This window comes from Diabrotica undecimpunctata, chromosome 4 (genome assembly GCF_040954645.1).
Source record: "Diabrotica undecimpunctata isolate CICGRU chromosome 4, icDiaUnde3, whole genome shotgun sequence".
Lineage (NCBI taxonomy): Eukaryota > Metazoa > Arthropoda > Insecta > Coleoptera > Chrysomelidae > Diabrotica > Diabrotica undecimpunctata.
In genome coordinates, this window is record NC_092806.1 from 60264711 (window position 1) to 60290386 (window position 25676).

Here is a 25676-nt window from a genome sequence, read left to right on the forward strand (position 1 = left end):
CCACCGTCGTAGCAAAGATGAAGTGATGGATGACAAACTAAAATTTGTGATCTGGAATAGTATATACTTGGTCATAAAACTAATCTAATGTTCTTCTTCTTTTTCTTCCTTCTTGTATGTAGGCTTTAAAGCCTATTTCTTCTTCAATAATAGCCTCCTAAATTGTTTAAATTGTCGCACCATATTTTTCTTGGCCTGCCAATACTTCTTCGTCCATTTGGTGACTTATCTCGTGCTATTCGCAATATCCTATCCTCTGCCATTCTACTCCTGTGTTCGTTTCACTCCTATTTCCGTTTTTTCACCCATCCATTTATGTCTTCTATATTACATGCTCTTTTTATGTTTTCGCTTCTCTCCCTATCCAACAGACTTTTCCCTGATAGTCGCCGGAGTATTTTTATCTCCGTTGTTTCTAGTAGTCGTCTCGTTTTAGTTGTATCAGGTCTTGTCTCCGCTGTGTATGTTTATATACGTCTAATTGCTGCTTTATAGATTCTTGTTTTTGTGTCTTGTCTTAGGTGTTTGTTCTTCCAGATTGTGTCATTAAGAGATCCCGTCGCTTTACTTGCTTTTAAGCTTTATTGAAGTACTTCTACTTCAACATCTCCGTAACTAGTTATATCTATTCCCAGATATCTAAACCTTGCTTCCTGCTTTATTATCTTCCCATCAATTTCGATTTGACATCGTAGTGGGTATTTAGATGTTGTCATACATTTGGTTTTTTTCTGCTGATATTATCATATTGTATTTCTTGGCTCTTGTATTAAAGATGGATGTTAATCTTTGGAGTTCGTCTTCTGTCTCGGCGATTAATGTGGCATCGTCTGCATAACATAATATTTGGATTTTTTTGTTCCCCATTTTGTATCCATGACCTTTACGTACTGCTTGTATTATTTCGTCCATTATTATATTAAAGAGAAGTGGGCTTAACAAGTCACCCTGCCTGACTTCGTTTTGTACTGGTATACACGGTTTTAGTTTTCCATTTACCTTTGCCTGTATTCGATTATGGAAGTAGAAGTTTTCGATGGTTTGTATAATATTGATTGGTATGTTACTTTTATAAAGTAGGTGTAAAACGTCTTCGACTTGGATGCAACCGAAAGCCTTTGTCAGGTCTATTAAACATAGATATGCTAGTTTATTGTACTTGATGGCCTTTTCTGTGATTTGTCTTAGTACAAATATGGCGTCTACGCAGGATCTTCCGGATCTGAATCCTTGTTGTTCATCTGATAAAGTTGTTAGTTTATTGATTTTGTTGGTTAGGACTTTTGTGGTAAGCTTAAGTGCGGTGTTCAGTAGATTTATATCTCTATAGCTGTCTTCTTTATCTCCTTTTTTGAACATTGGAATCGTTATGCTGTTTCTCCATGCGTCTGGTATCTTGCAGTGAAATATTAGTTTTTGTATAAGTTTTGTCATCTCTACGGGGTTATATTTTCTTCTCCGTGTTTTAGAAGCTCGTTGTTTGTTTCGTCTGGTCCTGGTGACTTTCTATTTTTGAGTGAATTTATGGCTATTTCTACTTCCTGAAAACTGATTTCAGGCACGTTATTGCGTTGATTATTATTTTCCTTTGCTTTAAACAGTTCCGTCAGATATCTTTTCCATTCGTTTGCTAATATGTTATTGTATTTCTTCAATTCTGCGATTTCTTTCCGTTGGTTTCTTATAAATCTCCAAATTTGTTTTTTTGTACCGTAGAAGTCGCTTTCCATCCTTTTTGTAAACTATTCCCAGTGTTCATTTTTTGTTCGTCTTGCCAACTGCTTTGGTTCATTTCGTATTCTTCTATAGGTGTCTCGGAATTTTGGAGTATTTGATGTTTTGTACTTCGTGTAGGCCTCTCGTTTCTCTTTACAGTTTTTTTTTATTTCTTTTCTTAACCATGGTGTATGGTTGTTTCTTTTATTCAGTATGACTTTGCGTTTTCCTAGAGCTTCTGTTGCTGCTTCTTCAATGTTGTTTTTATTTTCTCCCAGCTCGCGTTTATATCCTCGATGTCGTCTATTTTTTTCAGCTGTATCTTCTGTGCCAGCCTCCTTTGGTACATTTCTCTTGTAGAGTCTTTCCACAGTGATTCTACATTGAATTTTTCCTTGGTGATTTCCTGTAGAAAATGTTTTGGTGTTATTTTCATTCTTATCTTTGCTAGTACTAGTTTGTGTTCACTACCTGCGTCTGTTGAGTTTAAAGTTCGGATATCTAGAATTTGCTTTGGGTGGATTTTTCTATTAGTGACTATAAGATCAATCATAGATTTATGCCCTCTGGAGTTTTCAAATGTATATTTATACTAGAGCTTATGGTCAAAAAATGTATTATTGATTCCCAGTTCGTTAAAAGCACAGATATTAGCCATGAGTTCTCCATTTGCGTTGACATGGATAAATCTTTGTTTTACTCCTGGAACTCTTTCATTTCCGATTCGTGCATTAACGTCACCCATAAGAATTAAAGGCTCTTTATGAGGCATTTCATCCAGGATGGTTTGCAATTGTTAGTAGAATGCCTCTCGTTCCTCCTTAGGTTTGCAGTCCTTGGGGCTATAGATATATGATCTAATGTTAATATCAGAAACACAATTCACAAAAAAAACGTCCTTAAAATTCCATACGATAGAGTTCACCATACTATGCATCCTGATGGAATCGCCCACGGTGGCACTGCAGTCATTATTGAAAACACAAATAATACATACAATCCACAAATATAGTTGTAGAAGACTGGACAGGCTCCATTACTTACTCTGCGGTTTATTACCCTTCAAAGCATAAAATAACAGAAAAAGACTTTAGAGAGTTCTTCGACGAACTAGGCAACCGATTCATTTGTGGCGGTGATTAGAATGCCAAGCATCAAAGTTAGGATTCTAGACTAGATACTATCCGAGGAAGAGAGTTATACAAAGCAATAAACAACAATAATCTTGAAGTATTAACAATACGAGAACCAATTTACTGGCAAACCGACATAAACAAAACCTCGATCTTCTAGACTTTGGCATAACTAAACTAATTAAGAAGAACTATATGCATGCTGAGTCATGTTATCAATTATCTTTCAACCATTCGCTAGCTATTATAACACTAAATTAAAAAATTCTCCACAGGGAAAAACCGTGTGTATTACATAACCGAAAAACAAATTGGAACATCTTTAAACATCTAGTGGAGAAGATATCCTAACTAAATTTCCCCCTAAAGAATAATGAAGAGATAGTACATGCTGTAGAACGCTTTAACTAAGTCATACAACAAGCTGCCTGTGACTCAAAAACACCCCGAAACAATGAAAATAAAAGTAATTATACTTCGATATCTATAAGAGAGAAAATAATCCAGAAAAGAAAACTCAGAAAATAGTAGCAAGCAACTAGATCGCCACAAACAAAAACGTAGCAGAACAATGCTCTAAAGGAACTAAAAAAATAATAGCAACGGAAAAAAAATTACAATTCAGTAAATACATAAAAAAACTAGATACAATTGAACAAGCAAACTACTCCCTATCGAAGGCTACTCGAAAATTAAAAAGTCTTCAATACAATATACCACCATTAAAAAAAGCAAGGCGGATGGTTAAATTGCAAACCACCTAAGAACTAAATTTATTTCCAATGAAACAACTGACCCCAATTGAGAGGAAACAATAAACCAAGCACTAAGAAAAAATTTAAAAAAAAAAGAAATAAAAACCACAATAAGATTCAAAACCAATCCTAAATATAAGCCCCAGGGTACTACCTCATCACAGGACAAACATTACAAGAGCTGCCGGAAAAGGATATACATTTCTAACACAATAATTCAATTCAATCATGAAAATCATTACCAAGGGTTGCTCAATAAGCTTAGGAGTTTTTTACCTTTAAATTATTACACACTGCTAAAGTCATACCTTACAAATAGACGTTTTAGAGACAAATACAAACAGCGGCAGTCCCAGAGGGAAGTGTACTGGGTCCTTTCCTGTACCTACTCCACTCTGCTGACCTCCAAACATCACCTGCCATAAGAGATAAATTTGCAGATAATCTTATGCTCCAACAAGAATCCACAACGACGTCGAAAAATGGTTCAACAATCTAAAATTAAACGGAATGAGCAAAAGTCGATATATGTAACATTTACAACTTGTAGAGAAATATGTCCACCTGTATGTATTAACATAACATGTACATATTAACACAGAAATGTTGTAAATTACCTTGGGATTTATCTGGATAGAAAACTGACCTGGAAAAAACACATATTTTTCAAAAGAAAACAACTGGGTCACAAAGTAAGACACATATACTGGCTAATAGAAAAACAATTTCAGTTAACAACTCAAAATAAATTCCACTTGTACAAAGCGGTATTGAAGCCAGTATGGACCTCTGGGATAGAACTGTGGGGAACAGCGGCAAATTATAATATAGAAATTATAAAAAGGTTACCTATACGCTTCTTCTGCTTTTGATTTTGTTCTACATTATTTTTTAATTGATCCTACTTTTACCTCTCATAATGTGCCTTAAGTGCCTTTCAACTTATGGAATTTAAAACTTCGAATTGTTTTCCTGCCTCCTGTTCGAGAAGTTGTGCGTTTGTTTTGCGACCCATCCATGATAATTCAGAATACGCTGTTAATTTCAGTGCATTTTCAATACAGCATCTTATTTCTTTTGTTTGAACCATATCTTGTGTGATTCATGCTCCAAGGTGTTTGTACGAAGATATTTGTTCAATATCTGTATTAATCTAGTATTAGCTTAACTATTTTCTGCTTTTGTAAATACCACGAACTTGGTTTCCTTCAAATTTATTTTTAGTCCATAATCGATGCAATGTATATTAAGATGTTGAGCAAGGTGTTGCAGTTCTTCTAATGTTTCCGCCAGAAGGACTTTATCGTCAGCATATCTTATATTATTAAGTGGCTCATCGTTTATTATTAGGCCCTTATTGACTTCGACCAACGTTAATTCTGAGATGACTTTACCGTATTAATTAAACAACAATGATGATAAAAAAACACCCTTTGCGTCCCCCACGGCGAATCTGGATATCCTTAGTCAGTTCATTTTTAACTTTCACTTTCGCCATTTGATTCCAACAGAGGAAATATAATACATATAATTCTAATATTTCTACTGTCTAAACAATAAATTTATTTATTGAGCCAATACTGAATTATATGTTATAGGATTTTTTACGAGATACGAAATGATCGCTGCCGGATCTGTGCTCGACTTTGAGTTTTTAGATCAACTCTACATTAACTTGTACTGAGTAGGAGTTCACGCAGGGCAGACTGAGTTGGAAGGATATTAACCATAGATTTTTCTATGTAACATGATACCCATTCACATACATATTTTCTTCTTCTAAAGCACTAGAAGAATTTTATGCGAAGCTTTACCTAGACAGACATTAATCGGAAAACGAACCAAAAGACATTATGAAACAAACAAGTATAATTAGCAATAAGACAGACAACAGGGAGGAGTGAAAAGGTCAATGTTGAATATATCCCCAGAGACAAACAGAGTTACAAATCAAACAGTTAGGAGAAAAACTGGTGTTACAGACGCAGTTAAAAGAATTACAACGCTAAAATGGAACTGGGTAGGACATGTTGCCAGAGTCAGAGATGCAAGATTGACCAAGAAAATTTTAGAATAGAGACCTAGACACGATGCTTATCGTAATCGAGGACGTCCTCCAACAAGGTGATCAGACGACATCAAGCGCATCCAGCACAACTGGTTCCAAGGTGCTCAAGGTCGGATACAATTAAATTAATTACGGAAGGCCTATGTTCAGCAGTGGACTCAAAATGGCTAATAATAATGAGAATAGTTAATCAAGGATCGGAAGCTCGGAAGAAATGAAAAATAATAAATCACCAGAGAATAAAGAAGCAATAACAAATGGAGGTCACAACTTATTAGAGACAATAAAGAAGCTTTTTAAATTCTTCTTCTAAATGTGCCTATCTTCTAGAGTGGTTCGCGACCACATTGACCCATCTTATTCTATTCACAGCAGCTCGAAATAGATCAGTTGACGCTAGACCCGTCCACTTCCTAAGATTGGCCAGCCAGGATATACTTCTACCTCCAGGGCCTCTCTTACACTCATTCTTGTCTTATAGAATCAACTGTAGAAGTCGGTATTTATCATTACGCATGATGTGGCCGAAGTAAGCCAATTTTCTGTTCTTTACGGTGTTAATAATTTCTTTGTCTTTTCTTAGCCTCTGGAGAATAGTTATGTTACTTGTGTGGTGTATATATGAGACCCTCAACATACGTCGGTAGCACCACATTTCCAATGCCTCTTATCAGTTTATGGCATCTTCTGTAAGGCTCCGGCTTTCTACTCCATAGAGGACACTAAATTATATTAGCTATTATATTAACTTTTCAAATTATCATCATCATCATCAGCCCATAGTCGTCCACTGCTGAACATAGGCCTCCTCGAAAAACCTCCATTCAGATCTATCTTGCGCTGCTGCAATACAGTTGGTACAAATCCTCTTTATGTCGTCAGTCCATCCTGTGGGTGGTCTTCCCGGGTTTCGTCTATCCGCTCTCGGTCTCCACTCCAAGATTTTTTTGGTTTCAAATTATACCTATATAATACCTCCTTACCACAAAACTGGAATAACATACTAATGATCCCGATTAAACGAGAAATGAGCTGGAGTAGACAACAACAAAAGTTGGCCTGTGAATAAGTCATCAAAAATGTAACTCAAAACTAATTTGGAATGACACACTGACATTCTGGAATAAATAGAGATAATAGAGGTGCCGAAACTCTTAAAGAATACGGTACATAACTTGAGGTTGCTCGAAGAAAAATGAAGAGAACTATGCTTGAGATTCGAACCCAAGATCGCGTAAGAAATACACACATCCGGCAAAGAACAAAAGTCCAAGACCTGATACAACGAATTACAACAATACAGTTGAAAAGAACAGGACATGTTGAGAGATTCATAAACGGCAGGTGGTCATTAAAAATAATCGGAGACCCAGCTCAGACAAGAAAAGCCCAATAGATTAGTTTATTGGACTATGTCCATTGTACTCAACACATTCTTCTTCTTCTTTTTTCGGTGCCTATTCGTTCCGAATATTGGCAATCATTCTGGCTATAATTATTTTATTGACTGATGCTTTAAATAGATTCGTTGTTGTTGTGGAGAACCATTTCCTCAGGTTCTTTAACCATGATATTCTCCTTCTCCCAATTCCTCGCTTTCCGAATACTTTACCCTGTAGGATTACCTTCAGTAATGTGTATTTAGTGCTGTTTCTCATTATATGTCCGAGATATTGCAACTTTCTCCTTTTAATGGTATACATCACCTCTCTTTCTTTGCCCACTCTTCGTAATACGGTCTCGTTGGTTATCTTGTCTGTCCATGATATCCTTAGAATTCGCCTGTATAGCCACATCTCGAAGGCTTCAAGTTTTTTCTCCATTGCTTCAGTTAGTGTCCAGGATTCAACTCCGTAATACAATATTGAGAAGATATAACATCGTAGGAGCCTTACTTTTATCTCCAGATTAAGATTGTGGCTTTTAAAGAGTTTGGCCATGTTATTGAATGCACTCCTAGCCTTCTCTATTCTACATTTTATTTCCTGTGAGTGATCCCATTGTTCATTTACTGTTGTTCCAAGATAGTTATACTGTTTTACTCGGTCCACTGGTGTATTATTGATAAGTAGTTGAGCGTCTCTAACTTTATTTTTGCTGATGATCATAAATTTAGTTTTTGTTATATTTACTTGAAGTCCAAATCTTTCACTTACTTCATTTACTTTGTTTATCAGTTGCTGTAAACTGTTGAAACTGTCTGCAAAAATAACGGTGTCGTCTGCATAACGGATGTTATTTAGGCGTTCTCCATTTAGAAGTATTCCATGTTCGCATTTTTCCAAGGCTTCACTAAATATTTCCTCTGAATATAGATTAAATAATATAGGTGAAAGTATACAACCTTGTCTAACGCCTCGTAGAATCTGGATCATTTCCGTTGGTTCACCTCCAAAATTCGTTCTTATTGTGGCTGATTGGCTCCAGTATAAATTTTGTATTATACGCCGATCTTTATCATCCATTTGGGCTTTTGTTAGAATATCCATCATTTTTTGGTGTTGAACTGTATCAAATGTTTTTTGGTAGTCCACAAAGCAGGTGTAAATATCGCAAGTCATATCTCTGCATCTTTGAAATAATACTTGTAGACTAAACAGTGCATCTCTTGTACCTACGCCCTTTATGAATCCAAACTGTGTGTCTTGTATTCTCTCTTCGCATAGCTTGTATATTCTACGATGTATAATTTTAAGAAAAAGTTTTAATGTATGGCTCATTAGACTTATTAGCCTATATTCTCCGCACTTTTTTGCTCCCTGTTTCTTTGGTAAGGTAATAAATTCTGAAAGTAGCCAATCTTTTGGGATATTGCCTGTGTCATAGATATTATTGAAGATTTTACATAGTACTCTCATAGTACTCAACACATGCCTGAGAGATAATGTTGACGATGTTGATGATTTTAATGGATTTTGATTTTGCCATTAAAGATAAATTGCATGAGCATTTTTGGACGTAAAAAAGCCTTTGATGCGTTTAGAATGCTTGGGAATTACTTTGTTCTTTGGGGCTAAAACACGCTTCGATAATAAAAATAATATTTATTTTTCTGATAATTCTTGGTTCAAATTAAATTTTTATGATTATTAAGATACGCAATCCTCTTACTCATGCAACTAATGTAGATAGAATAATTTACGCTTTCGAAATATGCAGTAACTCAAAACCTTCAATTACAAATTTTACATAATAATAAATACATATAGGCACTTATTCGTACCTTTCTACCTACCTACATTCAACTATTAAACTCATTCAGTGACTAACTAGTCTGTAATCTAATTCCTCGCATTCTTATTCGTTAATATCTGTAACAATCCAAGCCGCAATCTAGGACATCGTGTCACGTAATAATAGTATAAATATTGGTAAATCGTGGAAATGTAGGACTGTGCCGAAGTAAACCTTGACCATTCACAGTACTAAAAGTGACAAAACCGGGTTACAATTATTATACTTTCCTTTGTAATGCTTCTCTCTTGGAGGTCAGGTCACATTCATAAAGACAAGGCAAATTAATCGCTTATATGTTTGCTTGCCGGATGCCGAGTCAAATATTCTCGTTTAAATATACATATCAAGAATTTCTGCAACCACAGAGTTTATAAAAGAATTTAGTAATATAATGAAGGTAAAAAATAAATTATTTATTTATATCTAGTAACAAGAAACTTGGAAAGCTTAGTGAATATTTTTAATAAATGCTTAATTAAAGGCCAAACGATTCCAGACGATTGGAATTTGGCCCACATTAGCCCCATTTATAAAATGGGAGACAGAAAAGAATGCGGAAATTATAGAGGCATTAGCGTAACTAGCTCGCTGGGAAGGTTATATGGTCGTATATTGAAAAGAAGAATAGAAGAGGAGTATAAAGAAATTGAAGAACCAAGCGGCTTCAGAGCAGGAAGATCGTGCGTGGACAACACATTTACCCTTCAACAAGTAATTGAAAAACGAACAGCTCGAAACCTCCCTACGCATCTGGTATTTATAGATCTGGAGAAGGCTTATGATACAGTTCCTTTAAAACTCTTATTTAGTGTCTTGACGAAAACGGACCGTAGTAAAACATATCTTAAAGCAATACTGAACATCTATAAATGTCCTCAAAGCACTGTAAAAACAGGAAATACGTTCTCCAGGGTATTTACAGTAATGAAAGGCTTAAGAAAAGAATGTTTTCTTTCCCCCATCCTATTCAAAATATATATCCAAGAAGCACTGCACTGCACAAAGTCAGAATAGCCATGTTGATTACCAACGTTCGGAACGGACAAGGCACATGAAGAAGAAGAAGAAGCACTGCACCAGTGGAGACAAAAATGTGCGGGAATGGGGTTGAAGCTTAACAACCATTATCTGACAACGCTGTTTTTTGCAGATGATCAAGTACTAATTGCAAGCTGTGAAGAAGATGCAGATTATATGCTTAGAAAGCTCAAAGATGAATACGAAAAATGGGGGATGAGTATGAATATGTCTATCACAGAATATATGCGAATAGGCAGTGAAGACGAAGACCCGGATTTGGAAATTTAACAAATGAAAAGGTGCTACGAATACAAATATTTGGGAAGAATTATCTGCAGTAAAGGAACAACGGAACGAGATATAGACTATAGAGTGCAACAAAGCAGGAAGAGTGTTCAAATTCTGAATTCGATACTTTGGTCCAACAAAGCTACTATGAGAAGTAAAATGACTATCTACAAAGTAATTGTAGAGCCCATTCTTACATATGGAGCAGAATTTTGGCAAATGGCAGTAAAAGGAAAGAAAAAAGTTGACACGGTTGAAATGGACTACCTGAGAAGAGCTTGCCGTATATCAAGAGTAGAACATATACCTAATTCTGAAATTAGAAGAAAAACAGATAGAGTACATACAACTTCTGAAAGAATAGAAACTAGACAGTTAATATGGTATGGACACGTACAGAGGATGGACGACAGCAGATGGCCAAAAAGAGCTATGGAATACAATCCAACTAATAGAAGGAAACGAGGAAAACCAGCCAAGTCTTGGATACAAGAGCCATTGATGAAGACACCTGGAGAGATAGAAAAAGATGGCTATCGAAATGCGGGAAGCGGCAAAAGCTGTAGGATTCCCGCTTATATATATATATATATATATATATATATATATATATATATATATATATATATATATATATATATATTATATATATATATATATATACATCTAGCGGTTAATGTAAGCTCCGTTCTAAAACGGTATTATACTAACTCCAGTAGAATATACACCGTGTATATTATTATCTAAGTAGCGCTTTATGTAGACTCCGACCGACATGTAGCATTAAGTGGACTCCACAATAGGATAAACCATTTTTGGGATCCGTATTTACCATGTTGCGTACATTTCTAAACTCCTGAGATGTTGCCAATAATTGTATTAGTAGTAGATTTTCAAATTTTACAGCAGGTACATTTTAACACTTGAAATTTATTTAAATATCCATTAGTCATGAAGGAATTTCAGGATTATTGCGCTAATGTAGTTAAATATAAATTGTTAACCGACACATAACTTTATTTTACTTTTTAGTTTTAATAAACAAGGCGGTAATTTATATTACTTATTTTATATATTTTTAAACATAAGAAAGTGTCTATTATAAACTTGGAAAAGTTAAGTTTCCATTTTTATTAATTAGTATTTTTTATTAAAAGGCATTGTCACTAAAACATTTAGTTCATAAATGTACGTAGATCGGATAGAGTAATCGTGTAACAGTTTATGAAATTAGAGGCCCCTTCGGTAGGATTATAATGTTTGTTACTCTATTAATTAAAGAAAACTCAAACAACAGGGAGATCTTTATAATTGTTGGATTACTGCAGTTTATGACATGCAATATTTGTTTCATAGCGTAGTTGAATTTAAACTACAATAATTTATAAATCAATCTTTAATAACATACTTTTTTACTGTCTAATTTCAATAGATATGTCGATTTTTAATTAAAATATTTAATGCATTAAAGTCGCGTAGAGATTTTCACTAAACATTTAATTTTAAAACTATTATAATAAAAGTCCAAGAAAAGTATAAAGTCTAGGAAATTCAATATCCCACTATGGATTTGTTTTATAGACTATCGTTAAGCGTTCCACAGAGTCAAATGGATACACTTATGACTGATACTAAAAGAATTAGGTGTACAACAACACCTAATTTTGCTTATAACTGAACTGTACGAACACACTACTAGACCATTTAAACTAACATTAAAAGAAGATTGAAAATCAAAACGAAATATAAGTATCTGGGAAAAATTTCTCAAACGATATTAATATTAAAAGGGACTTTAAAAAGCATCTGACAAAGCATGCTAAACCTTAAGGCGACTAAACCACACAAAATGGTTATTTGAGAAAAATTATAGCTCGTTCCAGAAAGAATTGTAATATAACATTAATGTAGATTAAGAAGAAACGCTGAAGAAAAAAACAGTAGCGGTTAGCCTAAATAAAGAAAGGCAAAAAGAAGATGTAATTTGATGTTTTGAAAAATCTGATCCGAAAACTGTATGAAAAACATTTCATAGTATAGACATCGAGCGCGGCGATGCCTCTGTCGTCTGGCGGCCTATATCGACTTTTACTACCATTTGACTATTTGTGTACGATTTTGTGTATGGTTAAGTGGCACACCACAAAAAGTGTTTTTATTTTCTCTTTTGTTCAACAGTTAAAATGTATTGCTATACTTCTAGATGTTCCAATACAATAAAGGATAATAAACATAAAGCACAGGGTACAAAATTTTATTATTTTCTATGCGCTAGTTATTATAAACACATAAGCTATATTACAATTAAAAACTATGACCACTATGAAAAAAATACGGTAGACTATGACTACATTTGTGCTTTAGCACTATAGTAAGAACAAGATAAAAACCTAAATTTCTACATAATTATATTAACAAGAAATTAATAAAACTTTTGTTCGTTATTAGTAATTTCGTTATTTTAGAATATATTATGAAAAATGTTGATATTACAATATCAGATGATAGGAATACAAAAATAAAAAACAACTTACCTTTTCAAAACAACAATCAATCACTTCATTTTATCACGAAAAATTTAAAAATTGCAATGTAATTGAACCCATTTTGTGAGCTATAGTTACATTGATACTTATGTGGCAATTAGCTGTAAAGTCATTAGTCTTTCTCACCGTATCGTATTTTCATGATATTTTTTGTAGGCAAGCGGTTTAGTTTGTGTAATATAATATCCCCAATTCGTCTCATAATATTTAGTTTTCAAAACAGGTGTTACGCTAATTCCGTCACATTTTTTAAATAACTTTGCAGTACATTTGAAAATAAGTCGACAGTTTTCCTTGAAGTATTTATTTGTATATTACTCCTTGTTAAATTAGTCAGTTTATTAGGTAATCCTAGTTCTGCCATGGTATTTCATAGTTTTATTCTTATGGTTATATCAGTGCTTGTTTAAAATCTATAAATTACTAGTTTAATGTTTTTTTTTGTATTCCCAACATTTCTGATTAACTGCCTAATAGTGAATAATTGATCAACGATTTATTAGTTTTTCTAATTCCATACTAATAGTCTCCTATTTGATAGTTCACCTATTCACTCAATCGTTCCAGGTGTATCAGAAAAAATACTGTATATCCTAATAATTATTAGATATATATAGCTTATATATAATATATAGCTTATATCGCTATAGTTTGTGCAGTACATTTTATTACCCCTTTTGTGTATGGTATGCTTTTCAGCAAGTTGGTACTTGTTCTTACTTCTAAATTGACAGATCAGCTGTTTAACTGCCTATACTGAACTTTCTTCCTTATTTTGCAAATATATATAAAAATTAATAAAACTCTGACATACCGTTGATTAAAATATTGGATACCCTATACTATTCAATCAACGGAAATACTAAGATCACACGGGGAGAATATTATGGGTTATTTCTGGTTTCGTCACAATTTACACTGAAATTACTAACAAGAGAGTGCTCTTACTTCCACGTTCAAATTGATATATACAACCAACAGATGCTAGCCATATACCATCAGTACTAATAAAATGGAAACTATCAAATTAATGTCATTACTAACCTTAAAAATGGTCATTTAAGGAAAACCGCCTCAAAAACATTGACAATAAATTAAAAATAGTTTAAGCGTTATAAAAGTAACAGAGCAGCAAAGCTCACAGCATGAGAATAGTGCCTTGTACTTTTACATAGCAATTTGTTCTTACAATTTTATAGTTTTTCGAAAAATGAACTCCGATTAAAAGATTAAAACGTCAAATAAAATGTAAAAACCTATTCATATTTTTAAATATAAAATCTTTAATTAAGAAATTGAACATTCTTAATAAATGTATAATCTAATATTTAAGCCTGTTTATGTTTTACAGACTTGGAAAACACTGAACAGACAAATATTTATTCTTTTATATACTAGGTTCTAAAAAAAGTGTACTCAAAACGAATAAATATTATCTACCAAGTGTTTTGTTCCAGTTTCATATGAAAGCACTAGATCTTAGATATTATAAATTTCGTCATAGGTGCTAATTAGAAATGAAAACCAAATGATAGAGCGTATAGTGAAATATAAATATCTCAGCCCTCTATTGCCCGACTTTTTTTGTAAACTTAAAGGAAAATGTTTTAATTTGTATATGTGCTCAAATATCCATCCATTTACAACTAGTATTTTTTTTAGATTTTTTAAATTTTGTTTGGGGAGAGTTTTGGGAGTATTGCCCTCAGGCAACTGTGGGCAGCAAAAATTAACGAATTAAGTTATATACTTATTTATTATGCCAATCAAAAAAACAAATATTTGTAGTTGTAAAAGATGAAGCAACTTTACATTTATCGCACATTACTTTAGAAGTATTACAGCATCCTGTTTTTTTGCATCCTCCCCCTTTTTTGAATATACGGGCCAGTCGAAGGTTTGGTCAAGCCTAACTTCCTTCGGTGGTACAATAGCAGTAGGTCCTCTCTTCCGTTTTTTTACAATTTCGTTCTCAATTTCACTGAGCCTGGGACGTCCTTTGTTTTTGATCTGGTCAGTTCTTGCTAACAGTCCGCTACATAAGTGGGACTTAAACTGTAACAAAGGCAACTGATTTTTCTTTCAAAGTAATCGCAATCACGACGATACAACAACCAGCTGTTAACAACAGCTAAATCCAGAAGGTGAAAAAATATTTTTAGATACCACTTTTTAGATTTTATGTCTGTTCGGTAAAGAGCAATTAGTGAATCCATAAGATCGACACCTCTCATAAATTTATTATAAAATTGCACTGAATTTGGACAGCGTACAATAATTCTTGATTTTTTTTCTTATCCCACCTCTTGACTAACGAAGTAGGCTCAGAACCAACAAATGTACTAAGCAAATGAACCGGTTTATTATCGTACCACTTTAATGCTGTTAGTCTTATGCCATCTGCTGTAGCGTGCTTTTCTTCTACAGTACCTCTACCTTGTTTCTTTATATTTTTGTCATCAGAAAAATGGCAATTAGGCAGTCTGTTTGGACGAACAGTTCCCAAACATTGCAGTCCACGTTTTTCCATTTCATTCTGCAACTGAATGCTATTAAACCAGTTGTCAAAATATACTTTATAGTATTTGTTTGGTTCGACTATCTCACACAATCTTATTACTACATTACCGCTGGTGTCTATATTAGGTAAATGAAGAGAATGTTCAACAGTTCCTGTATATAATTCCCAGTTATAAACAATACCATTGCTATCACGCAAAGCAAATGCCTTGTATCCCCATTTTTTGGGTTTATTCTTCATATATTGTTTTAAAGAATGTGCCCCTTTGAATGGTATCATTTATTCATCAATACACAATTTTTCACTCATTGGAATAATCTGAAAACTTTGAAATGGGCCGTTGATGAATGGTCTAATTTTGTATAACTTATCATTATTGTTGAGCATATTTTCGTTATTATTGAAATGAATTTTAGTTTCTATTTCTTCCCAGCGATTCCTAGATATAGTATCAACTATTTGACCTGGTCTAAATTTGCTTCGTACAAATCATCTTCATTTTCCATTTTATTTGATCCTGGATCAATTGATATCTGAGTACCTATGGAAAATTCATTATCACTCTCTTATTATCACTGTCAAAGTCAGAGTCTTTGGATTCCTCGGATATTTACTGCTTTTCCCGTAGAACGATTTTGTATCCATCCTAAAAAAATAATTTAAAATAATATGGTCCAGTGTGGATTCAGAGTAACATACCTGTTTTTTATCACAGTACTGAAACAACACAATAAAATAAACAAATTTCAACGGTAATCAACATATAAATGCTGATATAATGCCTCGGTATATATTTTTATATAATTTGTACACATTTTATAACAATAAATCACTATCGAAAATACAAACTAATAAGGCAGCCATGTCCATTTGACATACTGTTAAACATTTCCATATAGGTTTCGTTATAGGTTCATAGAGTGTATTAAAATGTATAACCAAATGTTGCCTGAAATTAACAGAGGGCATCTTAGAGTCGGAAATTGTTTTAAAAAAGTTTTCTGCATCAAAAACTCCTTTGTTGCCTTGAGTACACACGGGGCTATAGAGGGTTAAAATAGCTGTATCGCGCGAGATAGCTGTATCGCGCGAGGATAAGGTTATTGATGAGGAAAAAAAGACCTATCACTGAGGAAGTGAGATAGTAATTGGCAAACGCAAAGAGCACTTTAATTACATTAAATGAAATATGCATTACAATCTATCATGATACACATATCTTGATACACATGAAACAAGACAATTAATAAACACGTTAAGAGAATATTAAGAAATAATAACCAAAATTTAACTTTTAATACGCAGAAGAAATACTAATATACAGAAGATACACAAATTAAAAAACGTTATCCACTTATTGTACGCAAGAAGGAAAAATCTAGGAAAAATCAAAACGATCGAGAATATATACCAAAACAACACAATCAAAGTAAAAGTAGAAGAAGAACTAACCGACCCTATTGAAGCTGACAATGGGTTGAGACAGGAATATTCCCTGAGTCCCCTATTATTCAACCTGATTATGGATGAAATAATAAAAAAGTAAGAACTAAAAAAGGATACCAAATGGAAGAAAAACAAATAATATATAATATAATATTAATCTGCTGTGCAGACGACGCAATACTACTCTTTCAAAGTGAAGATGATTTACAACGTACGCTGCTCCAATTTCATACAACCGCCAGAAAATTTAACATGTTAATTTCCCCAAAAGAGACAAAATGCATGGTTACTACCGCAAATTTACTAAGATGTTAATTGGAGCTAAAAGGTCAGATAATAGAACAAGGGTTGGAGCTTAAATATCTAGGCATCACATTATCTAGCTAGGGAAAGCTCGAATCTGAAGTGAAAGATCCAGTGAATAGAGCAAACAGAGCCACAGGCTACCTAAATGAAACATTATAAATAAATAAAAATATCGGAAAAGAAACGAAAGGCATAATTTACAAAACAGTCATCAGTCATCAGAGATGAAAACACTTGGAAAAATTGATGGTAAGACACTATGGGACAGAGCTAGAAGTACAGATATACGACGTAGATGCAAGGTGAAGAACATCAAGAACTGGTTAAGAAATAGAAGAGTAGAACGGAACGATCATATAAGCCGAATTACAACAAATAAAACAATAAAGACGGCAAAAGACGGTTAACCCATAGGAAGACGATCAGTAGGAAGACTACGAAAACGATGGAAAGGCAACTTACTGGAAGCACAATGAAAAACAGACAGAGTTATGTAAAAAGAAGAAGAAGAAGAAGATACACAGGATAAACATTAAAATAGCTGCAAGAAAGATAAAATAAATCAGTCATATTAATGTAGAACAGCAGAGGACAGAGTGTTTAGAGAAAATAATGAATGTCATATTAATGTAGAATAGCAGAGGACAGAGTATTTGTCATAGCTTTGGACAAGTGCCCAATTGAAAAAAGAACACAGGTCGTTCAAAAAAGACAGAACTCTAGAAAGAAAACAGAATAGATTTAAAAAAAAAATAAAAGCATAAACATGTCTTTTCTTACTTTTTTAATATTGAAGATACGTAAATAGAACATTGAATTAAAATGTAAACTTTGATATCTGTGATAAACCCATCATCTGAACAGTGGCGCCAACAAACTTATTTATTTTCCACAAAGAGGCTCTTTAGAACCTAAAATTATTACTATACAAATCTGATTCGACATATCGTCAAAAAGTAATACACGGCATGTAAAATTTAAATTTTTAATAAAAAGATTACGCATTACTTATGGGGTTTAAAGAACGAGCCTTTAGGAAGATTGGAGTACTAATAAGACCACCGCAATCGGTCATACCCCGGGTAATGATTAATTAATTAATCGGCTAATTCTTCAGTCACACCTTTAATATGATTTTGTCAAATTGGTCCTTTTTAGGACCAACTATTCTAATAACATATGTCTATAACTGTTAAGAGTATATCTAAAAATCAAGAAACTTTACTTTACTTAAATTTATCAGACATATGAGTTAACACGAATCTGACTAATTTCTAGTACAGGAAACACATATAGGGACTAACCTAGGGTATTTGGTATATAGCTGATCGCTGAAAACCACATTATAGATATAGACACTATTTCGGTCGGAAAGTAAGAAAGGACAAAACCAGTCAGCTGAGAGAACCTTTTAACGATGTGGAGCTTGGATCCACAATCTACATATTTAATGAAAAATAACACAACTACCGACCTTGAGGATCTGAGCACAAAACTTATTACGCAATCTGGACCAAAAACACTACAATGACTTATCCAGATGATGAACAACTGTATTCAAATTAGGAGATACCCAAAAAATAGAGACAAGCCAAAGTTGTTACCTTACTTAAGCCTGGCAAACACTCCAACGACCACAAAAACTATCGGCTAATATCTTTATTTTGTCAGCTATTCAAAATGCTTTTGCACAATATCGTTAATATGATATCACCGATATTAGAAGAAAAACTTAAAGTAAAAGACAAAAGTGGCTGTAGACAGGGAAGATCACGTACATCACAAATACTAAATCAAAGACGGGTACGAAAAATATCGGGTATCAGGGGTGGTATTTTTCAATCTAAATGCCGCTTACGACACCTTAAATTACAGAATATTTCTCCAAAAACTATATGACATCCCTTTAGATAACAAACTCACTTATATTGTCTGCGTATGCCTACACAATAGAATATTTTTTGTATCACTCAATGATAAGAATAGCAGATGAAGAACGGTCTCGCTTGGGGTAGCATAAAGGCCCCTACACTGTATAACATTTACACAAATGAACGATCCATACCGGTAGATACTAGAACTTCTATTGTATAGACGATACACCTATTATTACACAATAAAAATAAACTATGAATCAATTTTCAGCCAAAATCCCTGAAAAACTCGTGTGTGCTCCTTTAATCTCCCTAACATAGACGCTTTCACAAAACTGAACATCCAATAATGTCATGAAATTGTTGAACGTAGAATTCATATAAATTCCTTGAAAATAATTTGTATCGCACGGGGTCAGTCACAGATCATTGTTTAAAACTAAAAGGTAAATTGAGGACCAGAAATAATATTTTTCGCATGCTTGTCAGCTAAAAATGAGGTGCGCGTCCTTCCGCCCTTAAAACATAGACGCTTGCACTATATGCATCTGCTGCCGAATATACCTTGTTAGACAAATTCTTTCTTTTTGTCCACACTACTACCCATTTTAACACAAAAATATCTATTGCAGCTCTTAAGCATATTTATTTTGAAATAACCTTTTATCGAGATATCATATATAGTACACAAATAAGCCCAGAACTAAAATAATAAAAAAACTTTATACAAGATATCGCAGAAGATTGGATGAAATAAAAGTAGTTTTTATTAATCGGATGCTTACATAAAACGTACAAAGACATACTCACGTAAACAAAATATATTACGAAATTTCTGTAATTAAAAAAAAAACATTGAGTTCGGCATTTAACTAATAAAATTATATTAAATAAAAAAACAACATTTTTAAAAATGCAGAAAAAATAAAATTTCCTATGCAAGCGAACATTCCATTAAATAATAAGCCCAAATCCTTTTGTATCTATATACCTGTTTTTAAAGAACCAGTTACCTCTTAGTACGTAGTTATACGAGGTAATAAGATATCCTTTGTTACTCAGTGTAATGCGTATGACATTACACTGTCTACGAACAGTAGATAAAAATAAGGAGCCCATATGAACCGCTCGGGATATATGTTGAAAATATACGGTATAATCGCACAGTTGCCAAACTCTCAGAGCTTACTTAAACCGATAAACCTATGGTTCAATTATACATTGAAGAAGATCTCAACGACCCCTATAATATATACACGTGAACTAAACGATATACATTTATGATACAGGGGTATTTACGGGCTCCAAAAATTTTTTATAAATTATTAAACTCTACATGTTGATGAATCGACAGAACCAATATTATGGAATGGTCAAGTGAGCTCCGTATATCGGTACCCACTTGACCACGGAGCTCGATTGAACCTGAATTTTAACATGGACGGAGTCCACTTTATGCCGTAGATATATATATATATATATATATATATATATATATATATATATATATATATATATATATATAACAAGAAACAACAATATTTAACGAATTAGAGAACGAGGAAGGGTATTATTTTTAAATACTGTTGTTGCTTTTTTAAAGAACAGTGAGACAACACTTAACAGATCAGATTATGTAAAATTTAGCAGACGAGACAGGCCTTTTTGCAATTGAAAACAAGACAAGACGTACAAACAGAAGACAAAATAAGGATCAAAGAATTGGCTTTCGACGTTCTAGTAGAACGTGACACTTGAAGAAGAGAGTTCATTTAACATACAAATAAAAAACTGAAATAAAAAAGTATTCAATGTTATCATTATTAAAAGCTATTCCATACATCATGGGTTATAGTACTCTCTTAGGGGTATCCATTTATTTCTGTTCGTTGCTTTTTGCTTCGAGACTTGATTGGTGACTACCCGTTCGTTTGATGTCACCAGTCCATCTGGTTTGAGGCCTGACTCTACCTGTTTTATTTGCTTTTAGTCGACATTTAACAATTCGCATGGTCCAACGTTTCCCTTCCATTCTTGCTATGTGCCCTGCTCAGTTTCATTTTAACATAGCGATATTTTAGATTATTGGAATATATTACTTTTGATCGTCTCATTTCTTCTTCAGATATGTGATCGCTGGGCTAATGTTGAGTAGTGTCATTTCCATAGCTCTCTGAGTCACTTGAAGTTTGTGGACTATGTTGTTGTTAAAAGTACTGGTGGAAAGTTTTTGTCTTTAAAATATTTGGTAAGTTTGATATAAAAATTATTTGTAATCTTCCAAATGCTGCCCGTGCTAGGAAGCATCTATTTAAATCAGCATTTCCGTTAAGCTTTGACAGTTTGTTTTTTGTCCTAAGTATATATACGACTTATCAGTTGGGGCTGCAGCCCTTCGTGAGCCTTGGCCTGCTTCAAAACATTCTTCCATCCTTCCCTATCGAGTGTCTGTCTTCTCCAGCCCCTCACTCCAATCTCCCTCAGATCTTCCTGTACATCGTCCAGATATTTGAGTTTAGGTCGCCCCCTTCTTCTTCTTCCGACTGGCCTGTTTAGCATAGTTATTTTAGTGGGATCACTCTCATCCATCCGCATAACGTGGCCCACCCACCTTAGGCGGTTTATTTTGATGGTCTTCACAATATCTGCATCACCAAAAAGTCTATAGAGTTCAAAGTTATATCGCCTTCTCCACAGACCGTGTTTGTTTACTCCGCCATATATGGTCCTCAATACTTTTCCTTCAAAGACTCGCAGTAACTCTTCATCTCGGGTCGTCATTGCCCATGTTTCCGATCCGTATGTGAGCACTGGGCGTATTATTGTTTTATAAAGTTTGCACTTTGTTGATATTGACATACTTCTCGCTCTTAGTTGAGGGCCCAGGCCAAAATAACAGCGGTTAGCCACGCATATTCTTTTTTTTATCTCGTTGGGTGTGTTATTTTTGTAGTCTACCAGTGATCCTAAGTAGCAGAATTTTTCTACCATTTCTATCGTTTCGTGTTGCACCTCTAAGTTATTTTGTTGAATTCTTGATATGGCCGGCATACATTTAGTTTTCTGGATGTTAATCAGAAGTCCGATGTTTTCTGCGGCATTTTTGATACGTGTGAAAGCCTCCACTGCTTCATTTTGGGTTCTTCCAATTATGGCGATATCATCAGCGTATGCCATTATTTGTATACTACGGGTATATATCGTACCTTTTTTAAGTTTATTCCCGAATCTCCCATAACTTTTTCTAACGCTAGGTTGAACAGCGTGCATGATAGCGCATCTCCCTGGAGCAGTCCTCTGTTGGTTTTAAATGGTTTTGAAACATCCCCTTGTACGCGCACTTTACATTCGACTTTCATCATTGTCATTTTAATTAATTCTACCAATCCTTTTGGTATTCCTAATTCGATCATCGCCGAATATAATTGGGACCTGTCAATAGTATCGTACGCTGCCTTAAAGTCTACGAAGATGTAATGGTAGTCTATGTCGTACTCCGTCGTTTTTTCTAATATTTGTCTGATGGATATGTGATCAATGGTAGATTTATTTTTCAAGAAGCCTCTTTGGTATGATCCTATTATATTGTCAGTATACCGTGCCAGTCGTTCGTTAAGTATCAGGGACACAATTTCATATGCTGTATTAAGAAGGGAAATCCCTCTAAAGTTAGAACATTCAAGAACGTTTCTTTTTTTATATATGGGGCATATAATTCCAGTATTCCAATCATCTGGTAACGCGCGTTTTTGCCATACCTGTATTAGTAGTTTGTGAAGGAGGGTTACAAATGTTTGACTGTCACATTTAAATATTTCTGCGGGTAGGTTGTCTGTTCCGGGTGACTTGTTTCTGGCTAGAGACTGAATTGCTTTGTTTATTTCTTCCAAAGTTGGTAGTTCAGTATCCTCCTGTTCTATTTCTATATCATATCTACCTTCAGCTCTACTTTCTCCATTAAGTAGCGTACTAAAATGTTCCTGCCATCTTTCTAGTACTTCCACTCTCTCGTTTAAAAGAATTCCGTTAAGGGCCTTGACTTGGTTCGCTTGTAGCTTGAAAACTTTTCTTTTTGTGTTAACCTGTTTGTAAAATTTTCTGTATTCGTGTTCTCTATTAAGGTTTTCAATTTCTTCGAACTCTTTATTGATTTGTTGTCGCTTTTTCTGTTTGTGTTTTTGTTTTTCCTCTCGTCTCTTTACTCGATATTCTTCAACATTGCTCCTAGTCCTTCTGTTAATCATTTTCAGATATGCGTCGTTTTTCTCTTTCGTTACTCGTTGGCATTCCTCATCAAACCAGTTGTTTCGCTGTCCCTTAGGTACTTCACCCAGCACTTCCTCTGCGGTCTCTTTGAGCGTGGTTTTCATAAACTGCCAATTTGTGTTAAGTTCAGTGGGATATACCTCACTTCTGGGATGTTCTGATATTTTACGATCTAAGCATATTTGGAAGTTTCTTTCGACTTCAGTACACTTTAATTTATCAACATTATATTTGATTATTTTTGGTTTACTTTTATCGTTCCTGGCATTTGATATACGTGCTCTGATACGTCCAGCTATGAGATAGTGATCGGAGTCAATATTTGCACCTCTATAATTTCTGCAGTCTAGTATATCTGATCCATGTCTTAAATCAATCAGTACGTGGTCTATCTGATTTTGGGTCTGATGATCTGGCGATGTCCACGTCACTTTATGTATACGTTTATGTTGAAAGTATGTACTACTGATCGTCATGTTCAGAGATGCTGCGAGATTTACAAGTCTCGTCCCATTATCATTACATTCTTTGTGTATGCTGTAAGGTCCTATGGTTGGTCTGTACATCTCCTCTTGTCCTACCTTGGCATTCATGTCTCCGATAATCAACTTAGCGTCATTATTGGGACACTGTCTATATGTTTGTTCTAGTTTCTCACAGAATTCTTCTTTTTCTGTGTCTGTTTTATCCTCAGTGGGGGCATGTGCGTATATAAGACTGTAGTTATATACGACTTAACTTTATCTATAATATTATTGTCCAGAGTTATATCCTCAGTTATACAAAAAGGTATGACCATATAAGAAATATTGTATTTTTTAACGTCAATAGTAGATACTAAATTAAAACGCTATATTTTTTTAAGATTGTGGTACCCAAATATGGTAAGACCATATTATGGATTTTGATAACATTAAAATTTTGTGTAATGAAGATAATAAATTCAAAAGGATTTTTTTAGAAATGGTTTGTATTAGCAGAAGTGATAATAATTTAAACAAAACATCAAAAATTCAAAATCTAAGCAAAATTTATAATTATATAATTTCTCTATAGTTTATTTATAAAACCAGTAAAATATCACATTTTTAATTAATTTTCCATATACTTGTTACTTTTTTTCAGGCATCTATCAATGATGAAGAAACCTTCTTTTTTATTACTAAATAAAAAATCATTTTTAAACAAAATTTTATTTTTTGGCAATATAATTGTCAAAAATGAAAATTGTAAGTTGGCATTCATAACATTGAGACTGTAATTGGTCGCTATACTAACTTATTTATAAATTCAATTGTTTTTGTGTTAAAAAAGTTTTTCTAAATTATGTTACAAAATTTAAGAGAAACATTTATTAGATAAGCTAATTTTTTAAACAGTGTTTTGAAATATGTTTAGCAGCATAAATTTATTAACCAAACAATTTTATTTGGTGACTTAATATTTTTTTTTCTAGTTCCACTTTGTAAGATATTTTGTATTTTTTAGCAGCTCTTGAAAATGATTGTAAACACAACTTACCTTACACTTAAACAAAACATATTTATATATTTTTTCCAAACCAACCACAAGTACTTCTATTTTCGTATATATATATAAAAAAAAAAAAAAAAAAAAAAAAAAAAAAAAAAATTCAACTTCAGTTAACGCACAGAAAAAACAAACAGCGAAACCGCCAGACAAGGCCCCGCCCACTCGCACACAGGCAGGACCAATCACAAGAGCCCGCGCGCCGCCGAGAGAGTATTTAAACGAGCGCCGAAATGCCCAGTCGACCAGTACTAATCGAGTAACGACGAGAAGTAGTTCCACCAGGCTTGAGAATGGCAAGTGAGACCTTGCCGAAACGTCGCCAAAACAATGGTTTTCAAGAAAACCAGCATTTTACAACGCGGAGTCAAACCCGGAAAAATAGTGACAGCATATATATATATATATATATATATATATATATATATATATATATATATATATATATATATATATATATATATATATATATATATATATATATATATATATATATATATATATATATATATATATATATATATATATATATATATATATATATATATATATATATATATATATATATATATATATAAAGTTCCTATCAGTAAATTCCTTAGTTCTCTTATGTCCAAATAAAGGAGCTTCCACTGATTGACATATCCGACATTGGAAAATCGCTACAACCGAAAATCAAGATATCCTCAATATAGATTTCCCTTTTGACGTAGATTTTCTTGAACGGTTAGCTATTGATCTTATTGGAAGATTATAATCTTAGACCTGTAACAAAGATTTTCCCCTCTATTGTTATTCAATCAGCCCATTCTTGGCTTAATAAAACATTTCCTGATATAATCTCCAGATCGAGTTAATCCATAGGCGTTCTCGTAAAAGTAATTTTATATAAAAATATTCCACTACAATAAAATGATAAAAATTACTGTTTTGTCAATCTGAACCAAATCAACGTTAGGGACAGTCCTTC

At 33.6% G+C, this 25676-nt stretch overlaps 1 protein-coding gene across 1 annotated transcript in view; it reads right to left on the reverse strand.

Annotated features, from left to right (window-relative positions):
- Positions 1–3928: 3928 nt before the first annotated feature.
- The window catches only part of LOC140438688 (uncharacterized), a 28447-nt gene continuing 6699 nt past the window's right edge, over positions 3929–25676 (reverse strand). Inside the window, exons 2-3 of the mRNA XM_072528331.1 lie at positions 22783–23893; positions 3929–4099 (exon numbers count right to left, since the gene is read on the reverse strand). Coding sequence (XP_072384432.1) covers positions 3929–4099; positions 22783–23893 — 1282 coding nt within the window. The remainder of the gene's footprint in view (positions 4100–22782; positions 23894–25676) is intronic.